Here is a 23,095-nt window from a genome sequence, read left to right on the forward strand (position 1 = left end):
CTGGACTCTGCTCTCCCTGCCTCCTGGGTGCTGGGATTACAAGCATTCACCACTGTGCCTGGTTTGTGGTGCTGGTCATCGAGCCCAGCCTTCATTCATGTCAGACAAACACTGTCAAATGAGTTACATTCTCAGTCCCCAAAACCTTCCAATCCTGGGCCGGTGGCTCCACAGCAAATAGAGGCAGGAACAGGTGTGAGAGAGATCTCCCCGAAATGGATGCATTGTCACCAGCTTCTAGACAGGAAACCTATCACCTGCTGTTTTCCATGAGGCAGGGGTCATAGGTCTCTGTCTCAACCTCCCACGTAGGTTGAAGCCAGTGAAGCCAGAGGGTCGTTGCAGGCAATTTTTACATAAGAAATCTTGAGTGCGGGTGGGCTTCAGCAGCATGGAGGAACACACTGAAGAGTCCCAGCTGAGTCCCCAAGGAACAGCCTTCTTATGGATGGGTCTCTTTTTATAACTGAAGAGCCTGAAGCCCAAGATCTGGGTAAAGGTTACTGTTCAATGTTACAGCAGGTCCAAAGGCTTCAACCTGATCGATCCTCGGGTCCAACAGTCAAGTCTGTCAGTCTAGCCATAGCTCCATGTCTAGGGCAAGTTTCTTGAGATGTCAGGGAAGGTACACGGGCAACTCCCTTCTATACCCTGTCTGTGTCCTGGAGCAGGGCAGTCACCAGGCTGATGACCTGGAAAGCCGGCTGGTCTGCATCGTACTCTGCGAAGAGGTGGCACACATTCTCTTGTGGCTCTGTCTGACTCTTGGCCACAAACCCAAAGATCCTGGTGAGAGAAGACAGTCTGTGGGGATGTGGGCTAGTGAGGCATCACACTGAGGGGAAGGGTACTTAGCCTGAGCCTAACTGCCTCTCTCTAAGCCAGCTGACTTCAGCATCCTCTCTCTCTCTCTCTCTCTCTCTGTGTGTGTGTGTGTGTGTGTGAGGTGCACCTGTTTGTGTGGACATGGCATATGTCCATACATGCGTTCAGAGGCTAATGTTGGGCATCTTCCTCCATTGATGTCTACTAATTTTGAGACAAGGTTTTTCACTGAATCTAGTGCTCACCAATTGGCTAGGCTGGCCAGCCAATGAGCACCAGGGATTCACTGTCTCTGCCTGCCCAGCACTTGAGTTACAGACTCACTGTCTGACTTTTTACATGGGTTCTGGGAAATCGAACTTCATGTCCTCATGCGTGAGTGATAGGCACTTTCCTCACTAAGTCAATTCCCCAGAACTTTCAGCATCTCCTCAGAATGGAGCAGCTAAGGAAAGAAGGTGCCCCCCTGTCAGGCTAGGCGATCACTTATTTCAGGCCCTGGGTCTCCATTTTGAATGGGACTTGGAGGCTCCAATAGGACAAGGATGTACTTGACCATCATCTCTATAGCTCTGAGATACAACGTGCACCTCTGGAATGGCATCTGGAGCTCCAGACTGGGGGATCTCTTCAGAGCTGTACCACACTGGCTCCTAAGACCAAGATGGAAACCCCCTCCCTCCATCCCTCCCTTTCTCCCTCCCTCCCCTCTTTTCTTTATTTCTATTAGATAGGGTGCTGTGAAATAATCCTTTTGTACTCTGTAAAGAGTGTGGCTCTCATTGGTTTAATAAAAAGATAATCAGCCAATAGCTAGGCAGGAAGAGGTTAGGTGGGAGAGCCAGACTGGGAGAATGCTGGGAAGAAGAAGGTGGAGTCATTAGCCAGATGCACAGGGAGCAAGATGTGTAGAAAATGAGGTAACAAGCCATGAGCCACATGGCAGCATGCAAATTAATAAATATGGGCTAATGTAAGTTTTAAGAGTTAGTTACTAACAAACCTAAGTTATCAGTCAAGCATTTATAATTAATGATAAGTCTCTGTATTGTTATTTGGGAGCTGGTTGATGGGACATAAACCTCTGCCTACAACAGGGTCTCACTGTAGCCCTCTCTAGCTAGTCTGGAACTGTCTACATAGACAAGGCTAGCCTGGACCCAACTTTATAGACCAAACTGGCCTTGAACTCTCAGTAATCCCCCTGCTTTCTGCCTGGTAAATTCTGAGATTACAGGTGTGCTAGCACACCCGGTCCACACTCCTTCTGTTAGGTCTGGGGCCCTGGCACAAGGCTGCCTCTTAGAGCCACTGAATGGTGGGAGGGGCTTACCTGGAAGCCTTGCAGTATTTTTGCCACCTGAAAGAAAGGGACACGACAGGAGTGAGTGATGGGGCTCTGCCCTACTCCTCAGGACTGTGATGGACAGTGGGAGCCCACGTCTCTATCTCTGCCATGCCCCACCTGGCCTGATCCCCAACCTCTTAGGGTTCATAGACTGTCTCTGCTATTTCAATCCCAGAGTCAGCAGGTACCATGGAAAGTCGCTAGGCCTGGAAGGGCCTTCTTAGCTTGGCTCAGCCTTGAACTTACTTCCGTTGCTCGGGGTCCATTCCACAGAATCGGAGGGTGGTGAGTGGATAGTGGCGTCGGAAAAACACCCTGGGTGGATGCAGGTAGAAAAGACAGGCTGGTGAGGGCCTATTCCCATGCTGTGCCCCCATTTCCCGTTCCCACAGAGCTCACACGTCCTATCCTAGTACGATTCTTACAACCTGTCATGCTTTGTCTCTCACTACTGGGACTGGGCACAGAGGCTGCGTCTTTCTCCTCCCATGGAATACATCTGCCTTATACTCTTATATTGGGGTCTTCTGCCATCCACCCCCATACCATTTACTTTTTGAGGCCAGGAGTTACAGGTTGGTCTACTCTTGCATCCTGGTTAAATTAGGAAAGGCTTTGGCTAGATTGAGTCCCCAAGTCCTGGGGTGAGCTCATTCTGCTCTGTCTGAGGAGTCACTAGTGTCTGGCCTACACACACAGGCTTAATCAGCACCCAACTGCCTAACTTCATTCCTGTTGGTTCCAACAGGATATTGATACTTTGTCTGTTATCACCCAGCATTTGCCAGCCCTTTCAGATACAGGGCCCTGACCTCTGTCCCCAGCCTTCGCTCTGTTAGCCTTGAAGCCCAGGAGCTAGGAGAGGCCCTTACTTTCTCTGGACATCTGTCAGAGTGATGCCCTGTTCGGTGACTTTGAAATGGACCATAGTAGGTGTAGGGAGGACGTCCCTCTCCAAGGTGATGGAGATGGCCTTCTGCACAGCCAGGGCTCCACTCAGGGTCTCCACACTCACAGAGATCAGGTACAGCGTGTGGCAACCTGTGGGAGGCAATTAATGAGCTGGGTCTGTAGCCAGGGTGTCACAGTGGGTGGAGATCACTGGCCTAGTGTTCTCCCTACACTCAGGGGACAGAAAAGGGGCAATGGGAATGCCTTTCTTCTTCAGGAATCCAGTGGCATCCTCTTAGAGCCACCAAACAGACGGGGAGTCCAAGGCGAACAAAACTTCCTTTCCTCTACCTATGGCTCCCCCACCGTCTTGGTGAGACTAGAGACAGAAAGAAAGAGCAGGAGGAGGGGCACCGCTATGCTTTGGGGGAGGGAGGCACAAAGCAGGAGCTGTCACTGAGTGCTAATGGATGCTTGGCCCCTGGAAGTGGGGAGCATTGAGTTGAAACCCTTAGGATTCAGACCTCATCCCCCACAAAGCATCCAGACCTGGAGACCACCCCCAGGGCAGGAATCTCAAACACAGAGAGACCCTGTTACAGATATGTGTACAATATGTGCAAGGGTGTCGGCTTACCAGAACCTCCCCCCTTCCTCCCCACCGGCCCACAGCGGCAGCCTCTCATCTCCTGCTTTATGAGGCCAAGGAGGGGGTGTGCAGTGGGCTGTTAAGGCTGCAGAAACAAAGCGGTAATGGGAAGCATGTGTGGACTTGTGTGAGTCTCTGTGTGTGTGTGTGTGTGTGTGTGAGAGAGAGAGAGAGAGAGAGAGAGAGAGACTGTATGTGTGTGTGTTCATAGGGCTGGGAGATAGTCTGATGCCTGCCCTATACTACTCACCAGCTGACATCTTCAGGGAAGAGGTCTGGCCATGTGCAGGGGAGTCCGAGGCCGGTTCTGCGCCTCCCAGTTCTGAACAGAGGCAAAGGAAAACGCCCGCCCACAGGGGAGAGGGTGGAGTGAGTGGACCCCTCTCAGGGGAGCAGCCCTCAAGAATCCCTTTGAACACCTCCCACAGCCACCCCCACCTCCAGGAAGTGACAGGCTGGGAAGCCAGGTGTGATTGCCTCAATTAGGGAAACAAGGACCACTTTGCCTAGCTTGCAAGCCTTTTGATCCCTTCCAACCTCTACCCTTCCAGGTCTGGTGAGGCTGCTTGGACCTTGTCCTCACAAGCCCCTACCCCGCCCCCCCCCCCAGCCCAAGCTCTCCTCTGCAGAGTAGGGATGCTGTGTCGCCATCCCTCGATTGTTTAGGGCTCTTTCTGCCCCCTCTCCACCTTCATCCCTGCACGACTGGGGTGAACCCCTTGGTCTGGGCTGCAGGTTGTGGATGAGGCTGCCCACCTGAGCTTGGGGTTGACTCTGTGGGCTCGTGGACCAGCTACTTAAGCCTGGAACCTCGTTTATTTTCCCTCCTTCCTTCCTTCTCCTTTCTGCTTTCTTTTTTTATCAGTCTTATTACATATTGCTGACTGGACTGGAACTCACTATGTAGCCTCAAGTTCCTGGTCGGTCATGTTGCCTCGGCCTCCCAAGTGCTGGGATTATAGGTAAAGGCCATGACCTCATTACTTATCTATGAAATGGAACTCTAGGCAAGAGTTATGAGGGTGGTGGGAGTGGTCTGTGTGTGTGGGGGTAACATCAGACTTGTCCATCCAAACTGTTGGATTTAGGCTCTTTAACCTTCTCAAAGAAGGCTGCTGAGTCTCTAAGCCAGTGGTTCTCAACCTTCCTGAGGCTGTGACCCTTTAATGCAGTTCCTCATGCTGTGGTGACCCCCAACCATAAAATTATTGTCGTTGCCACTTCATAACTGTAATTTTGCTGCTGTTATGAAGTGTAGTGTAAATATCTGATACTCGACCCCTGCAAAAGTTTCATTGGACACCAATGACGGGTTGTTACCCACAGGTTGACAACTGCTGCTCTAAGGTCTATTCTGGGCCAGGCACTGTGGTGCAAGCCCTGTCTGAACAATCTCATTGAATCTGAGTGCTGGCTGGCGCTTTGGGTATATCTAAAGATGGCTGTTCTTACTGGTGTGTGTGTGTGTGTGTGTGTGTGTGTGTGTGTGTGTGTGTGGCGGGGGAGTTGGGGCACTGGGGCTCAGAGGAGTGGACATCCTTAAATTCTCGCGGGTGGAAAATGGAGAGACATGGACCCAGTCTAGAGCAGACACTTGTCAGACTGACCCTAAAAGAACTCACAAACAAGGCTGAAGTGGCCACTTTCAGTGAGAGCCAGCCACCTACCTTTCTGAGGGATGATGAGTTTGCAGGGCAGGGCCAGGGCCATGATGGAGTGCTGGCACACGAAGGCAGAGAGGCTCCCTGAAAAGGAGCAGGAAGCCCTGAGTGAGTAGAACCTTCCTAACCCCGTTAGAGGTGCAAGAGGCCCTGCCCCAGAGACGGGGAGGCTGGGGAGGGAGGCTTACCAAAGTAGGGCTCCTCATCAGCTCCTTTCAGATGTACCCCTTTAGCTGAAGACTCGACCAGGAAGTGCCGAATAACGTCAGTGCTGTCCTCACCTAGACAAAGAAGGGAGAAGGAATTTTGTTTAAGAGCCCCGTGTTAGCCAAAGTCTGGCCAGTATGTCCCTACCCACTTCTCCCAGGCCCGTTCCGAGGCTCGCATGCGCATGCTTGCCTCCTCCTCCACGGAGCTCATTCCATGCAGCACATTCACTCAGAGTACGTGTTTAGAAATTCCCCATCCCATCCCAGGTACCATTATTTCCCATCAGCTCATCCCTGCAGGAGCAAGGCTGGCTTTGACATGCAGAGGAATGCCCTCTGCCCCTCCATCACAGCTTCCTCCTCCATTTAGGCTCATTGCCTCTTGGAAAGGAAGGCTTCCTTGAAAACCAACACCCACCACAGAGGTCACTGATTTGCCCCCTACTCCCTACCCCATGCTGTGGCCGTAACCCTCTACCACTGAGCCAACCCCCCAAACCCTTGCTAAGAACACAAAGTTGGGTGTTCCATCCTCATTCCATGTCTTCAATCTTCCCGGCTCATTCACTTGCAGAGACTGACACTTGGGCTTAAGTGAGGGGACAAGTGCCCTGGGGCCTTGTAGAACTCTCATTACATGTTTGTTCTCATTTATCTCCCCAATGAGGCGGTTTCCACATGTGAGTGAGTCCTCTACATGCCTGGTTCCTTACACAGGGGCTGGCACATGGTAGACCCCTCAGAGATGTGTGTGTTGAGTTACCAGATAAACACGTGAGATCATAGGAGAGCAAACACACTATCACACACTGTGATTAGCAAATATACATGTGATAAGCTCTCTTGAACAAGATGAGGTTTTTTTTTTTTTTTTTGTTTTGTTTTGTTTTGTTTTCTCCCCAAGATAAGGTTTCTGTATAGCCCTGGCTGTCCTAGAACTCTCTCCATAGACCAGGCAGGCCTTGAACTCAGAGATCTGCCTGCCTCTGTCTTCTGAGTACTGGGATTAAAGCCACTGCCTAGCAGGATGAGCTATTGATCTCAGGTAAGTTACTACAGGAATGATAAGATAGTGGGGGGTGTGATAAGCCCCACACATACATTCGTCACATTAGGTTCCTGAAGATAAATCCAGGCTACACAGAATTGTCCAGAAGACAGCAGCCTGAGGAGAGGCTGGGACCTCCCTCTTCCTCTCCCGTTCTTGGAACAGGGAGACTGGGGAGGCAGGGCACCTCAGGCTTTCAGGATGTTCCTCAGGGTGCCTAGGTGCTAGAGGGTGAAGGGAGAGCCAGAAGGAGGGACCCTCCTGGGAATCAGCTTGACAGTCACTGTCAAGCTGGGACAGAGTCCATCTCGGCGAGGGCTCTGGGGTGACATACCTGGTCCATTTGGGGCAGATGCTGGTGTCTCCTGTACCTTCAGGGCAAGGCCGAAGGAGCCTCTGTAGGAGGAACTGTCTCTGATGACAAACGCGCCTGGCTTCTCCTTCCTCAGCAGATCGATTGCTGGAACAGTCTTTGGTTAGAGGTCAATCCACTCTACACCAGCACTCTATTCCCATTCCCATGGGGTCCTCCCAGAGAGATCATACAACCTTCTGTCCCCAGGAAGTCCTTCTCCTGTCCACTTCCTGTAGGTTTTGCTTACTGCCTATTTCCTAATGAGGCCAGCAGGTCACCTGCCCTCCCCACAGGCTGCTATTTGCCATCTTCGCTACCACCATGACCTAGGACCCCATCTGCCTGCTGTACAATACAGGCCGGACATAATTACTCGGTCACTTGTCCCCTAAAATACAGTCCTGGCTTTACCTTGCTCTCGAGTGATGCTTGGCTTAAACCAATATTTTGATGTGTCCATCACGAACTTCATGGTGGGCTGCGTGTCCTTGGCAGGACCTGGAGACAGGCAGAGAAGAGACGCTCTGTAAGCTGGATACAGGGTGACTGAGAGACAGCCAGAGAGAATGCCGGAGGGGCCTGTCCTACTCTTCCCCCCAGGGACCCTCCTGTTTCACTCATCTTTTCTGAGCCCATGTCCAGGGTCTTTCCAAATAGACCAAATACTGCTCCAAGTGCTGGAGCTGTAGTTCAGTGGGTAGAGAGCTTGCCTAGCACATGTGAGGCAGGAGGATTGCATTGAGGACAAAGCCAGTTTGGCTACAGAATTAGATCCTATCACAAAAGCTGGAAACAATGTTGGCAGGATGGTTCAGGGGGTAATAGTTCTTGGCATGCAGGCCCGAGTTTGATCCCCTAAACCCACGTAAAGGTGGAAAGAGACAGCCTTTACATGTCATCTGTGGCACACGGGCCCCCACCTAGTAATAATGTTTTTTGTTGTTTTAAAGGCATAGACAAGTCGCCATCTTTTTCCTGTTTGGGTTGCTTTCAGGGGAGTCTTGGACTACAGCGAATACTTTATAGACACAGGAGTCATAAGCTCCTCCCGAGGAGGAGCCAGGCTCTGCCAGCAGATGGCTGAGGGAAGAGAGTCTGGGACTACTTCCCTGGTTCTCTGCTCATGGGAGGTGTGAGCCCCGAGGGCATTCCCACCCAGCTCAGCTTGTGTTTACTGCTTTGAGTTCTTTGTATGTCTATAGTCACAGGCTCCGGGAAGGGGGGTGTTTGCTATTTTGTGGTTTCCAGCCATCTGTGTAGGAATGCATTGTCTCCATTCCCTGCCTTCCCCATCTATGTCATCCATGAACACCAGAGCAAGGACCCTCTGGCTCTCCTTGGGTTAGCCGGTTAGTCACCAAGCCTCTTTCAGATCACCTGAGGGTTGCCTGGTTCTGTTTCTTCCCTCACCCCAACTACCCAGCCCTGTTTCTAGCCCCATAACCCTTCCGCTAGGCAGCTTCCAGGGTAAACCATTAACGTCTATACTACTGAGCCAACATCTTCTTCTCTGCTTTAATTTCTTGTTGTCTAAAGAGTGAAATCCACATTTTAGTCTGACATTCAAGGCCTTGTAGTCTGCCACTATTCTCAATGATCTGTACCCAACATGCGAGAAGTTTCCTTACTGTGCTTTGTGGGCACTTTGTCCTAACTATGAGGTCCCCGTTACCTCTGCAAGGAATTCCTTTTCTCCCTTCCTCTGGTTGCTGACTAGCTTAGCTATCACATCCTCCATTCTCCAAGCTACCCAAGCCACTCCATCTGCCACCTGTGAAATGTCTATACCTCTGTGAGAACCCTACTCTATAATAAGTCTTGGTTTGGGCCATTCTTTCGAGATTGTTTTCATCTTTGTGTCCCTGTGTGTCTTCACACCCTGGCACAATGCTTGGGGTACCAACGTTGTGATAGTCAGCAGAAGTGGGTAGTCAGCTAGGCAGTCGTAGCACATGCTTTTAATCCCAGCACTCGAGAGGCAGAAGCAGGCGGATCTCTGTGAGTTCGAGACCAGCCTGGTCTATAAGAGCTAGTTCCAGGATAGCCTCCAAAGCCACAGAGAAACCCTGTCTCGAAAAACAAAAAACAAAAACAAAAAAAGTGTTAACTGGCTGTTGCCAGGCCCCCTTGGTCTTTGACTAGTCCCCTTAACTAAACCCTCTGATGCTGAAGGTTTTGGGTTTGGATTACAACATACCCTCTGAAGAGGTGGTCTGGATGGGGCTCTTGATGGCCTGACAGGGGTGGCTGAGAGATGCAGCCCCAGGCTGGACAGAGCCCTGGTGTCCTGGTGTCCGCTGGGCTGGGGGAGACTGTGGTTCAGGGCACCCATTGATTAATACAATGGGTATGTCCACGATGGAGCTGGTGACAGATGGGGGACAGCTACTGGCCTGCTCCTTGGCTACTGGAGGACAGTGGGTGGCTTGGGGATGGCCCATGTTTGGCATGGGGTTGCTGGGAGCCTGGGCATCTGTAGGTCTCACACACTGGGACCCTCGGTCCAGGCTGTGGAGGCTGGAAGAGGAGCTGGCTGGACTTGAAGATGACTGATAGCTGGAGACGCTCGAGTGCAGGAGAGACTGACTGCTGTGGAAAAAAGCAGACGGGGCGGGCATCAGGGTATTGGGCGGTGACTTGGGGCCAGAGCTATGTTCTGGAATCTAGCTATCTGGGGGCCCTATCTTGGGTCAAAGGCAGCATTGCATATACCCTTAGCCTGAACCCAGAGCAAAGAGTAACCCATCTGAATTCCTACAGTGCAGTGGGGGGGGGGGGGGGTACAGAACCTCTCTAGGACTAAAGGATCTTGTCATTTTAACTGGCCAGTGGGATTCACCTCCAGCAATTAAGCCAGCCTGGATTTTCTTTGCTTTTCCAGCCAGGCTGATCTGACTGAACAGACAGCAGGATCTCCACTACCTAGCTATCACTCTCAAAAGCTCTGCAGAGAAGCTGCTGCACTTGGGCTGGACAGGTCTGTGGCTGGCGCAGGGGGAATGTTCTAGTTGGAGGAGGTTAACACCACTAGGCCCTCAAGCATGATGGTGGGATCCTTGGCGCCTTTGCCAGGGACTGCTGTGACCAATGCCTTTGGGGTTTGTGTGTGGGACTGAGGTCTTGTGGCTTAATCATTCCGAAGCAGGATGAGCTGTTGTGCAATTCTACTGTGGGACCTAAGATCAGTGACCTGGAGTCGCTGTAAATGAAACCCAGGGGGTTGGCCCCTCCTACACGGTTTGTGAATGGCCCTGAGAGGGGGGCTTTCATGCATAGATATTTTATCTCAGGCCCCAAGTCTGTGTACACCCCTGAGATTAACTTATCCGTTTTTAAATATTATTTATGTGCGCTGTGTGTGTACGGCGCCTGTGGGAGTGAGAGGACACTGGATCTCACAGGAGCAGAGCAACAGATGGCTGTGAGCTGCCATGTAGATGCTGGGAACTGACCCCGGGTCCTGTGCCAGAGCGGCAGTGAGTGCTCTTAACCACTGCACTACCTCTCCAGCTCCCACCCCTGCATTTTAATAACCTTTCCTCCAGACGGGCCATGTGAGGGCTGGAAAACAGGTGAGACCCATTAACACAGTACTCTGTTCCCAAAGGTCAATGGCAGCCATGAGTTCAGGACACTGAATGATGTTCTAAAGCTTTGAGGGAACTTGAGATAGAAATGGCTGTGACGGTAGAAAAGACGCGTATTTTTGTTTTGTTTTGCTCCTAGACAAGGTGTATCTGTGTAGCCCTGGCTATCCTAGAATTAGCTCTGTAGACCAGGCTGGTCTCGAACTCACAGAGATCCCCTTGCCTATGCCTCCCCCATGCATTTTGCTCACAGAACGGGCTGCCCTTCTGTTGTGTGTGTCTGTGTCCACATGTGTGCTGCCATGCATGCAAGGTCATGAACACAGAACTTACCTTCCAAACACATAGCTGACATCTGATGTGGGGCTTGCTGATAGCATGGAGACCCTGCTGCCCCGCTGTGGGGCCCTCAGCCCTTTCTCCCAACCTGGAGGAGTTGCCAGTGGGGAGCCTGAGGCCCTGCTTTCCCGGCAAGAGCTGGAGTTGCTAAGGGAAGATGGAGTGTGGGGAGAGGGACCCCTGCCCTGGTTCCCAGAGAAGATGAGGCTCTCGCTGCTGCTTCGAGTCTCTCGGGGCATGTCTCTGGAGAATAGGAGGCTGCCACTGCGTGGGGAGCCGAATGGTGGAGTGACACATGGGCTGGAGCAGCGTTGGGGACCGTCGAGGCACCTTGATCTGGTGGAGGTTACTTCGATGTACTTTATATCTTTGGGGAAGGGGGAGAGAAAGAAAGCATTGATAAAAGCCAGAAGCCAGAGAGGATTGATGGGTGGATTGCTGTTTGATTGGCAAAGGTGGTGGGGTATACAGCTGTCCCCTTCTAGAGGGCCATGAATCTTTTTCATGGTTTCCTAGGATGGGAATTAGGGTAGGGCCCCGGAGAAGACTCAGTTTACTAAAAACACCTCGTTCTTCCCCTGTTCAAAACTGCAGAGCCCAGCCTGCCCTGGGTACTCATGGTTCCTTTCTCTGAGCCTGTGGTGCCTGAGCTCGGGGGTCCTGCGTAGAAGGTGGGCATTACATCAGACACACAGGGTTGGTTGGTGGGCTGACTCAGACTTGCTGCTTCAGGAAATGTAGAAACACCCTGGGCTTTGCAGTCACAGGAATGGGTGTGAATCTTGATGTCATCACTTTCTAGCCAGGAGGCATTGAGTAACTTCCGAGACCTCTCCTGGCCTCAGTTTCCTTATCTGCAAAGCTGTGATCTAGACCCAGCCTTCTAGGGTGGTGCTGAGGAGAAACGCAGGATGCTTGGAGCCTGGTTTGTGGCAGGCCACCCCAAGGAGGGAACATCCAAAGGGAGCCCCCTCACCAGCTGAAATGGGTATCTTGGCTTAAGAGAATGGAGTAACAGAGATGATTTGGGGAACTATACTATAAGCTCTGAGAGGGATCTGAGGGTGAGAAAGATTTTTCCTGGAGGCTGGCAAGTTTCTTTCCTTCATTTTAAAAAGGTAAAACGAACAAACAAACAAAAATCGTTGGGCGATAGTGGTGCATGCTTTTAATCCTAACACCCAGGAGGCAAAGGCAGGTGGATTCCTTCGAGTTCGAAGCCAGCCTGGTCTTCAAAGTGAGTTCCAGGATAGCCAAGGCTGTTACACAAAGAAATTCTGTCTTGAGATACAATCTAGCCCCAAACTCCTTATGTAGTTCAGGATAGCCTTGAACTTCTGATTCGGATAATCCTGTCTCTACTTCCTCAGTGCTGGGATCACAGTAGGAGCCACTACACCTAGTTTTATGTGGAACCTCGAGTACTGGGGAGAGAACCCAGGGTTTTATGAATGCTGGCAAGCCCTTTTACTGAGCTGCCTTCCCAGCCCCAACTTCTTTTTTTTTTTTTTTTTTTTTTTTTTTTCTCTTCTTCTTGAGATAGGGTTTCTCTGTGTAACAGCCCTAGCTGTCCTGGGACTTGCTCTGTAGACCAGGCTGTCCTCAGACTCACAGAGATCCACCTGCCTCTGTCTCCCAAGTGCTGGGGCTAAAGGCACGTGCCACCACAGCGCGGCTCCCAACTTCTATTTGTATAAAGACTTCATACTGTTTATGCTCATAACTACCTCTGACCCTCACACTGGCCCTTGGGCAGGCCAGATGTTGTTTTTACACAGGGGATAACTAGTGATTGGAGATTAAGTGGGAGTAGAATTGAGGTTTCTTGCATAACTTTTACCAAAGACAGGCAACAAACTGCTACTGCAGCTCTGTTGCAATGCTATCGATCCCCGTGTAACCAGTGAGAACTCTGAGCTTAGCTAGGCTAAGTGAGTTATCCAAAGCCACACAACTAAAGAAGTGGAGGGCTCCAACATCTGCCCCTGAGCTGTGGGAGCAGCCTCTTCTAGGATGAACAGGAACTCTTTGGGATCCCACCCAAGTCCTTCCTGGTCCTTTCTGGTGTTTGCCCTGGTGTGGGTCTTTTGACTTGGTGAGTTGCCTAGCCCCCAAATATCTAAGACTTTGCCTGGGAGCTGAGCAGGGTGGGAGGGGCCTGTGTGGTGAGTCACCCCAACCCCCACTCCCAACTCCTTGTCCTGAGGTGGATAAGGCTGGGGAGGCGGAGGCTTCCACCCCATCCCCGGGGTGCAGCCGCTGTTTACAGGCCTGTGGGGCAAGTCCCGGCAGTGTAGGGTGGATGCAGGCGCCAGCCGCAGGCCTGGCCGGTGAAGGGAGGGCATGTGGGTGGGGGAGGAGAGAGTTATTAAACAGCCTGCCCTTGGGACTGGCAAACAGCCTTGCCTGGCAGAAACTGCTGGAAAATGAAATGTGGGGGCCTGGTCCAAGGATGGGGTGGGAGGTCGTAGAGAGGGTAAGGGAGATGGTGTTTGGGTCTGGGAGCCAGGTTCCCTCTGGGATGGTAACTCTGAAGAACAAGTATAAAGAAAGGTGAACAGGAGGCAAGGCAGGGGGTGGGGGCCTGGGTTTCAGCGGAGCCTGTAGGCTTCCTCTAAGCAAACTCCAGTTTAGGGAGAGAGACAGGAACAAAGGATTAAGGATTAGAAATGGCCTGGTCTGCCACTTGGTAGGGGGTGACTGAAGACCAAGGCTTCCTTCTTTAATTTATCTATAAAATGAGATCACCAGTTTCCTTCATGGGCAGAGGCAAGGCTAAGCACCACGGGGCTAACCTCCACCAAAAATCCATGCAGCTGTGTCTAGGGAGTCACAAGAGGATGGCCAAGGGAAGAGGCACTGTGAGCCTCCGCCGCTTCTTGATGGCAGGGTCCCTTGATGGCCAGGGCGTGTGGGGAGTAGAGGGGTAGAATCCACACTGAGCATGTGAAGATGTAAGGGATCTCGCCCAGAATTATCCGTAATGTCCTGGCCTGTGGGTGTCTTCACACCAGCAACAGAGGCCTGTAGGAGAGTTTGGGGAGGCTGAGAGTGGGTGCTGACTTAGCTCCCCCCCCCCTCCGCTGTCTTAGGAGGAAGGAGTCCTGAGGTGTGAGAACCGTGAGCAGTGATTGGAGGATAGGATTGTTTACATCCTACCAAGAGGTCGCTAGAGACTGAGGTAGGATGCTCCCCTTGGTTGCTGGTTAGCCTGGACTATAGAGCTAGACTTCGTTAAAAAAAAAAAAAAAGAGGAGGTGGTATGGCAGAGGGCGGTGAGGACCTTCTGGCAACTGCCAGCCTTCCTGTACTCCTTGTTCCCCAGAGTTGGATGGGCCCAGGCTTCTATTGGCAGGCTGTACCCAGGAAATGGGAGGACGGGGACCACTGCCCTGTTAGCTGTCTTCTCTTCGCCAGTCCTTCAGTGGCAGAAGAGCCTGGCTGTTTTCTACCCCTCACCCCACCCACCCTGTGCATGTGGACTCCTAACACTGATCTTGCCTCAACTGGCCTTGGCAGGGTGGAATCCCTGCCTTGGGGCACGAACATTAAAACCCTGGGCTGGCTCCTGCCAACGGTAATTAGGTCTAGAGCGCTTCCCCACAGTGATGTGCCCATGACTGGCCTTGAGCAGCAGAAGGCTGCTTCATGAGGAGACAGCTCCTTTAATGGGCTTGGCAGGAAAAGGGGAAGCGGTGGGAGCCCAGGATCCCCTGGTGGGTGCCAGAGGACTTGGGTGCTATGCTAGCTTCTATCTCAGAGTTGAAACTGCCCTGCGGCTGGCTGTACAAGAACCCCCCCCCCACACACACACAAACTCTACCAAGGCTCAGGGCACCAAGACCCGTAACAAACAAGCAACAAATCCTTTCTCTTGATCTCCACAATACTCTTTGAGGTAAGAGCTCATATTTTGTCCAGTTGAGAAACCAAAGATATAGAGGTGATGTCAACAGCTTGCGTAAGGTAAGGTCGGTCTGAACCCAGGGATTAGGCTAAACAGGTTCCATATTCAAGCCCATGTTAACTTAGTTTTTCATCTGTAAAGTGGAATCAAGTTCTCAATTCAGTGGGGTAGGACAGGACGATCCCAAGCAAGTCAGGCATGGCGGTTCATACTTGTAACCCTAGCGCTTAGGAGGGGGAGGCTGATTGAGGCCAGCCTGGGCTATATGAGATCCTGTAGAAGATACTCTGCACAGGGCCTGGCATGCAGTAAATGCTCAGTAAGTAGATGTTATCCTGGATTCTGCTAGCTGACCCCTGACCTGACCCTTTCTGTGTGCCTGAAGGGTAAGTCTGTTGCTTCCTCCTCCTCAGAATACACTTGGGATTTTTCAAATGTGGGGAACTGAAACAGCACCCAGGGCTTTTTCCAGATTCTCCTGTGTGTGCTGGTGTCGGCTTGTACCAGCTTGTTATGAGCTGAAGACTGCAGATTTCAGATGTTGTCTAGCTGGTTGCCAAATTTGGCCATTATTAACAACCACATTCTGCAAACAGATAGTGAAGTAACTTACATTCAAAAGGAAAGCTGACCAGTTGCAGGGTTCAGGAGGCGGGTGGAGAGGCAGGACTAAAGTTTGGGCTACTCCGAGACTCTTGTCTCCAAAAACTTAAACAACAACAACAACAAAAATCCCAAACATATATGGAAGGTCAGATACCCCAAACCCATACATCCCCCATTATTTTACTATTTTTCAGGCTGTAAGATTTATGGCTATTGTGTTGATATAATGAGTTTGGTTTTTTGTCTTTTCTTTTATGTTGAGGGCAGCTTATGTTACCACTGACTTGCATTCCCAGCTCTCCTCCCATGTTAACTTTTTTTTTTCTTCCCATTTTGGAGACAGGGACTTGCTATGTAGTGCAGGCTAGCCTAGAACTTAAGATCCTCCAGGTGTGTGCCACTGTGCCCTCTGGTATGTCGTGCTGGCCTATAAAAGCAGTGGACTACTTCACTTTCAATTGTTCCCTCGGCGACGTCCTGTCAGGAGTCAGAATCGGGAGAATTTACACCATGGAAGTAGGCAGATGCTTCAAATCAGAGCTTCTGCCTCCCACACAGGGAGCCAGCATCCTGCTTCTCTTGGGCTGTATGTCTCTCTCACCCCACTATTTCCAACTTGGGCCTTTCTCAAGAGATGCTCCCCTAAACAGGAATTGGGGCAACCTAGAAATCCTACAATAATTTCAGGGAACCAAACTTAGGCTATAAAGAGAAACATCAAGAGCTTAATAAGGAAGGCTCAGGGACTCTGCATTTAGGAAGCCCTTACAATATACACACCATGGTGGAAACCACTTGCACGAACTAGCACATTTGAGTTCTCATCAAAACCACATAAAACCGAAGTCTACCATTTTCCAAACTCAGGGACCAGACGGAGTTGGGTAGTGAGGGGAATCTGTATTTACACCTTTTGTGCAGCAGAGAAATCAGCAAGGTCAGAAGTTTGTTTAGGGCTGCATAGTATTCCCCACAGGATAAGGACCATTGTGCCTCAGACCCCACAGAAGAGCCCTTATTTGCTTGAGGTCTGTCTCTCACCCAGCTCCTCTCTTGGCTGTGCCCCAAATCCTTACCTAAGGCTTCAGGTTCCTCTTTCTTGCTTCTTGAAGTGATGCCACTGGCATGCTCAGCCTGGGGACCAGCAGTCCCAGAGGGAAGCAGCTGGAAGGTGGGGTCTAGTTCCAGGATCATCTGGTTGAGGGTCTCCAGAGAGAAGTCAATGCAGGAGTCCATGTCTTGTGAAGTCCCTGAGACTTGCTCCCCAGGGTGCTGCAGTAGGCTCTGAGCTTTGGCCTCTGCTTGCTGGGCTTGCTGGAACCTGCTGGAGGTGCCTCTGCAGGGTGTGGGGGCCATCAGAGGCTGGGTTCCCCAGCTCTCTGTGGTATAGTAAGGGCACAGTGCTGGGAAGTCAGGCCTGGGGCTTGGGTGCAGGGCCATCCTGGATTCCTCATGGGCAGTCAAGCTGACCACATGACCTCCAGCCAGCAGGGAGCTGGACATGACAGGTCAGTGAGTCCAGTGGTTTACCTCTGGCTTCTTCTGATCAGCCTCACTTCTACGCCAGAGCTATATCCTGCTCAGAGAGCTCCAAGGACCTGAAAGAGGAGGGTGGGATCTGAGTGACCTCTGTAGGTGATGCCTCTGCCTGGTCCTCGGTCAAGGACATAACAGCTCATTCCACTAAAGGCCCCATTGGCTTCCTGGCTCTGACACTCATGAGCTGTGTAGGTGTGGACAAAGGAATTAATTATTTCCCCTGTCTTAGTTTCCTCATTTGAAAAATGAGCTAACCTTAATCATATGCTTAGGACAATGCCTGGGATGTCTAAGCCTATGCAAGTGATGGTTAAGTGACTTAAAGGGATGATTGCTAATCACTTACTATGTCATGTGCATCTTTCTAAATGAATGTTAGCTGTTTATGAGGGACTACTAAGTTCAGAGGCTCTGAGAGTTATATATAAAGTCCTCTGAGTTGTTGTAACAACTTGATGAAGTACATACCACTATTATCCCATTTTGTAATGCAAAGAACAGAGATACAGAGGGCTGGCTCAGTGGTCATATAGGCAACCAATGTCAGAGCAGGACTGGACCTCAGGCTGCCTGCTATCTGACCTCCTGTACTTAGGCTAGTTGGTGACTTGGCAGGCCAGCAGCTGTGGGACTTGGAAGAGATTCTGTGGCTCTGCTGGGAAAGCCAGGGAGGACTTTCAAGGAGAAGGGGACATGTAAAAGCAGAAGAGAAGGAGCTAGATGGGCATGGTGGGTAAGAATGAGGAGGCGATATAGTGTTCAAAGCAGCGTATGGCATGTGCAAAGCCCAGTAGCCAGATAAAGGAGGCCAAAGGTATCCAGGAAACAGGCGCTTGAGATGGAGGGCTAGCTAGGCTCTGCTAAGACTTACAGGCTCAGCTCAGGGCTGATAATTCATACTCTGGAGGTAAGAGAGAGCCACAAGAAACTATATATATATATATATATATATATATATATATATATATATATATTTGAATTGGGTAGTAATATGACCAGATGACAGTCACCACCCCCCAGGGCTCAACCAGAAAAATTAATGCCCTAACTTCCTACCTCCTTCATTGTGAAAAAATTTTCCCGTTGTCTGACCTTGACGCTACATACTTGTTTCTCATGAATTGGTGTGGGGCAGGAGGTAAAATGTCCAGGGACAGACTAATGAGAAAACCAAGTAGGACCAGGATGGGACACAGTGACCTTAGTCCTTCTGGTGGCCTTGAGCCTTGCTATCTGCCCATGAAGCCCCAAGATGCTGTACAAGAAACCATTAGACAATTCTGGCCATGACTTAGATGTCGGGGCTTATGGAGTATGATACCTTCCTGAAGGGTGCCCACTTATAGAGCACTCATCAGGTACCAGGCACTGGTCAACATGTTGTGTACAAGCTGTACCTGGTAATTTAGCTCCTTGCAACCATAGCCTCTGTCCTCAATGCATTTTGCCAGAATCACAAAACTCTAGGCATTGGGTGTGGTACACACACTTGTAATCCCAGCATTAGAGAGGTAGAGGCAGGAGGATCAGGAGCTACACAGAGAGTTCGAAGCCAGGTAGAGATCTGTGAGACCCTGTCTCAATCCCCCACCCCTCAACCAAACAACAAAACCCCCCAAAGGAACCAACAGAAAGCTCATATCTGGGATTCAGATCTAGGCCCTGAACCTTTGTAATTCTTAGTTCAAAGGCAGAGGGGCCACAGAGATGGAGCATGATATGCTGAAGGACAAAAAGCCACTGTCTGCACCCCCATCCTACCACCCAGTTCTTCACTCCAGGCGCCTATGGCTTTATTATCAGACTTCTTGGCTGGGTCCTGGGGTGGGGATGCAAGCTTATGTGGGGAAGCCATGTGGGGAAGTGTATCTATAAATGGCAGTGAAGGGAGCTGGCCTGAGCTCCTTCCTTGGGGGCAGCTAAGGACACAGAGCCCAAGACACAGCTTTTCCCACATAGTCTCCAAGAGTCCAGGGAGTCAGGCACAGCTTGCAGGGTTCACTGCCAGGCCTACAGAGGAAGCTAGGGATGCTAGGCAGGGTGCACTGGAAACTGAGTATCCCCCATGACCAGGATTCAAGATTGCTCACATGCTTATCCTTTGTGCTTCTGCAGACAGGGCACTTTCCTCTCTGGACAGACCTCAGTGGTTTTACCTATCTGAGGTGACCTGATAATTACAGACACTTGACACTCTTTCTATTTCCCAACAGTTCGGAGTGGGGAGTGCTGGCAAGGCTGAGGACTTGCCTGGGCTACAAGTGTGTGTCCGGGTTTCATGGTGGGTATTCTGCATTCTTCTGTCGCAGATGTAAGATCTCTCCTACTTCTGCCCCTTTTGGGATGCTGGAATCAACTGGTACTGAGCATCGGTGGAGACCTGAGGACAGGAAGCCCTTCTGCAGGGTCTCAGTAAACCTTCCTAAATCACTGGTAGCTCCAGACACAGGCTCTGTCTGCTGCTCTGGGGTGTTGCTGTACACTCCAGGCCCTCCCAGTGCGTGTCTCTGAATGCCTGGACTCAGAGTGTGAGTGTGTGTGTGTCTTAGGAAGGATTCCAGTTAGCTCTGCCCTATTTGCAGCTGCCTCCTACCTTCTTTTCAGATTCTAACTCTAGTTTCTTTCTCTCCTCTTCCCCAAACTCTGGGGGCAGGAACTCCTGGGGACACTGGGAAAGCTCTATGACCAGTCTTTGCTTAACTCTTTTTAACCTATCCTCTCCCTCATAGGTAGGGAAAGCAGAGGATGAAACCCCAGTTTCCCCAAAGCACAAGGCCAGCATTCCCATCATTTGAGCCCACCTCCTCATTGCCCTTGCCTCCCCAAATTCCAAGAGGCCTCACTGGGGGCAGCGGGCAGGGCTTTAGGGAGAGTGGATAATCTTCTAGTCCTGCCCTTGTCAAAGCTTACTGCTCTGCCTTGGAGTCAGGACGCCTGGGTCTGTCCAGGTTCTAATCAGGTGTCCAAGACCCCTGCCTAGTTTCTCCCATGCACCCCGGGTTCAGCCTTAGATCTCTTTAAGCGCTGGACTGGATTCCCCCACCCCTACTCCAGTGAGTAGAGGCACCTACCTGTTCCGTGGCCCCTGCTGCACTCACTTAAGGCTCCCCGGATCGAACTGTGCTGAGCCCAGGTAAGAGCTGGCGCCAGCAAACCTCAGGACCCGCCTTAAGAACAGCCCGCCCTTGGCCAGTCCTTCTCCAGAGGCCCTACACGTGGCCTTGACAGCGGCCAGCCCCGCCCCAGAGGTGTTCCAACCGCTCAGGTGCGGCAGTCCCAGGCTGGGAGGGGTGTGTGTGCTGCAGGGGGGGGGGGAAGGGGGCGTTGAGTGGCGGGCTGGCCTGGCAGGCGCCGGTTAGGGTGTGTGTAGGGGGCCCCAATCTCCCAACTTGGCCCTTCCCATGCACCACATGATCAAGAGGATGCCCAGACCAAGGTGTGCTGCTGGCTTCCCTTTCACCCTGTGGTGGCAGGAGGAAACAGAGGGTTGGCAGAGACAGTGAGAGGGAGAACTTGGGTCTTGGTTAAAAACTCTAGTGGAGACCCGTCCTTCCCCAGACCTTGTAACAGGACAGAAGTTTAGAAAAAACAACATGGGAGCCTCACAGAGGCGTCCAAATCCACACGATAGGTGGAAAAAGAGCTACACAGCTTCTCTTCCTGAAAGTAGCAATTGGAAGGGGTCCTCAAGTACCCATATGATCCCGCAGATGCCAAACTTGGTGAATACAGGTTTATCTTCGAAGAAACTGGCTAGGTGCAAGCCAAGGCAGCCTTGGTCTGTAGGCTTAATGAGTGGGAGGAACAACTGCTGGGTTTCTTGAGAGGAAGGGGTGAGCTACAAGAAGGAAAAATGGCCTGGGGCTGTAGCTCAGTTGGTACTTTGCATGTAGGAAGCCCCGGATTATTTTCTTCTTCTTCTTCTCCTCCTCCTCCTCTTCCTCCTCCTCCTCTTCTTCCTCTTCCTCCTCTTCCTCCTCCTCCTCCTCTTCCTTCTTCTGTTATTTTCTTCTTCTATTATCTTCTTCTATTTTCTTCTTCCTCCTTCTCTCCCTCCCTCCCTCGCTCCCTCCCCCCCCCCTCTCTCTCTCTGTGTGTGTGTGTGTGTGTGTGTGTGTGTGTGTGTGTACTCATATGTAGACACTTGTTTAGCTTAACTGGCCCAGAACACTGATTTCAGTTCCAGCTGCCCAGCAGACCTTGCCCAGCCCCTTCTTCCCACCCTCTGCATTTGACATTACTGGCATTCTGAAGGGGATGACATATCTTTGTGTAGGTATTAGCGGGACTGTCTTCCCCACTCCACTGCCCTGGTGGGTCACATTCTTCCATCTGCAGACCTGGGGTAAATCTCTTGCTAGGCTGCTTAATTCTTTTTACATTTGGTGATATTTTGGTGAAGGATTTGGCACCTGTGTTCATGAGGGCTATTGTTCTGCCACTGTTCTATGGTTGTAGCACCTTTGGCTTTGGCGTTTGGGTAAGGATGGAGTCAGGAAGGACCCCTCTTACGGCTGTCTTCTGAAAGTGAGTGCGGAGAACTGGTGTGATTCCAACCTTAACTATTCCAGACCCTTCCTTCTGCATCAAACTATCCTAGCGCTTCCTGCATTGGGAGATAATTACAGTTTTCCCATCCTGATCCCTGGACTGCATGCCTGTGGAATCCAACTGAAGACTGGACAAAATTGTATCTGTACAGGCTTCTTGCCATTATCTCCTAAGTATAACAGCTATTTAAATTTTTTACATTATATTAGATATAAGTAATCTACAAATGAGTTAAATATGTGAGAAGACGTGTTGTATAGGTCCTACACAAATACATCATCTTATATAAGGGACTTGAGCATATGCAGACTTGGGTAAGGGGAAGGGTCTTATGACCAGCCAATTACCAAAGGGACTGATAGACAGGGTGGTATTTCTTTAATGCACACGCACAGCTCTTTTCCTTTTTTTCCCTCTCCCCCTCCTCTTTCTTTAATAGAGTCTCACTACATTGACCAGGTTAACCCAAAACCTACAACCTCCTGCCTCAACCTCCAGAGAGTTGGGATTATAGGCATGAATCGACATATTCTGCTTCATGGCATTGCTTTTTCAACCTCAAACACATTATTTCTCTGGCTTATGTTCCACATTTACCCTAAGAGAAGGGATTCTCCAGAGCAGAATGTTTAAAGATACACTTAAAACAAAAAACAAAAACTTTGCTCTTTTTGATGTTTCCTGCACTTTCCTCATGAAAGAAGAGTGGAAACCGATTAAATAAACAATCAAAAGTTATTTCTGATAGGTTTTTTTTTTTCTTGTAGGAACTCCATTTTGTGTGTAGACATGTGTTTGTCTCTATGTGGGTGTGTCCTAGTTAGCAACTGTCAACTTGACACAGCCTAGAATCACGTGACGAAAACAAGTCTCAACTGAGTATTGTCTTTATCAGATTGGTTCATGAACAAGTGTTTGAGATACTGTCTTAATTGACGTAGGAAGGCCCAGCCCACTGTGGGTGGTGCCTTCTTGGGCAGGTGGTCCTGAGTAACTGAAGAAAATGAGCTAAACATAGCCTGTGAGGAAGCCAGAGAGCTAGCCAGCAAGCAGCATTCCCTAGTGCTCTCTACTGAAGTTCCTGCTCTGACTTCCCTTCTGACAGACGTGTAAGAGGAAACAAACCCTTTCCTCCTCTAAATGGCTTTACTACAGTGACAGAAAGCAAGCCTGTGTGTATGTGTGTGTGTGGGTGGGTGTGGGTGGGTGTGTGTGTAGGCGAGAGGTCAACTTCAGGGATCTATCATGAAGAGCCATCTACCTTTGGGATCATGCCGCTGTACCCTGTTTTTGTTGTGGTTTTGTTTTTATGTAGGTGCCCACGGGCTGAATGCAGGTCCTCAAGATTTCATGACAAACACTTGACTGACCGAGCTACCTCCCTGATCACAGAGAACTCCATCATGTATTCATTTAAATACATTCATTGAGCAGTTGCATTTAGGCATGGGATACAGAAATGAACGGACAAAGTTGCCAACTTGGAGGAGCTCACTGACTATGAGAAGGAAAGCTTCCAGTCTAGATTCTAGGTTCTGGTCTCCCAAAAACTAGAGCCCCACTATCCTACCTGGCAGCCA

General features: G+C 50.6%; 1 protein-coding gene across 1 annotated transcript; it reads right to left on the reverse strand.

Moving 5' to 3' along the window:
- Window positions 1-606: 606 nt before the first annotated feature.
- Window positions 607-20,134, reverse strand: Tns4 (tensin 4). The gene is made up of 13 exons (XM_051176125.1): window positions 20,036-20,134; window positions 16,502-17,023; window positions 10,907-11,279; window positions 9,184-9,575; window positions 7,398-7,484; window positions 6,966-7,091; window positions 5,563-5,655; window positions 5,381-5,458; window positions 3,964-4,035; window positions 3,046-3,214; window positions 2,420-2,488; window positions 2,159-2,185; window positions 607-786 (listed from the first exon to the last, which is right to left on the reverse strand). The coding sequence occupies exons 2-13, from the start codon at window positions 16,926-16,928 to the stop codon at window positions 645-647; spliced, it is 2,055 nt and encodes a 684-aa protein (XP_051032082.1). The 5' UTR covers window positions 16,929-17,023; window positions 20,036-20,134; the 3' UTR covers window positions 607-644.
- Window positions 20,135-23,095: the final 2,961 nt, after the last annotated feature.

This window comes from Phodopus roborovskii, unplaced genomic scaffold (genome assembly GCF_943737965.1).
Source record: "Phodopus roborovskii unplaced genomic scaffold, PHOROB, whole genome shotgun sequence".
Lineage (NCBI taxonomy): Eukaryota > Metazoa > Chordata > Mammalia > Rodentia > Cricetidae > Phodopus > Phodopus roborovskii.

What these genes read in the sequence shown, in the direction of transcription:
- Tns4 (XM_051176125.1), bottom strand. Translation starts at nt 16,928, where the DNA reads ATGTCCAGCTCCCTGCTGGCTGGAGGTCATGTGGTCAGCTTGACTGCC. An exon ending in ATCTGCCCCAAATGGACCAG is followed by an intron (nt 5,656 to 6,965) that starts GTATGTCACCCC and finishes TTCTTTGTCTAG; the next exon opens with GTGAGGACAGCACTGACGTT. An exon ending in TGATGAGGAGCCCTACTTTG is followed by an intron (nt 5,459 to 5,562) that starts GTAAGCCTCCCT and finishes GCTCCTTTTCAG; the next exon opens with GGAGCCTCTCTGCCTTCGTG.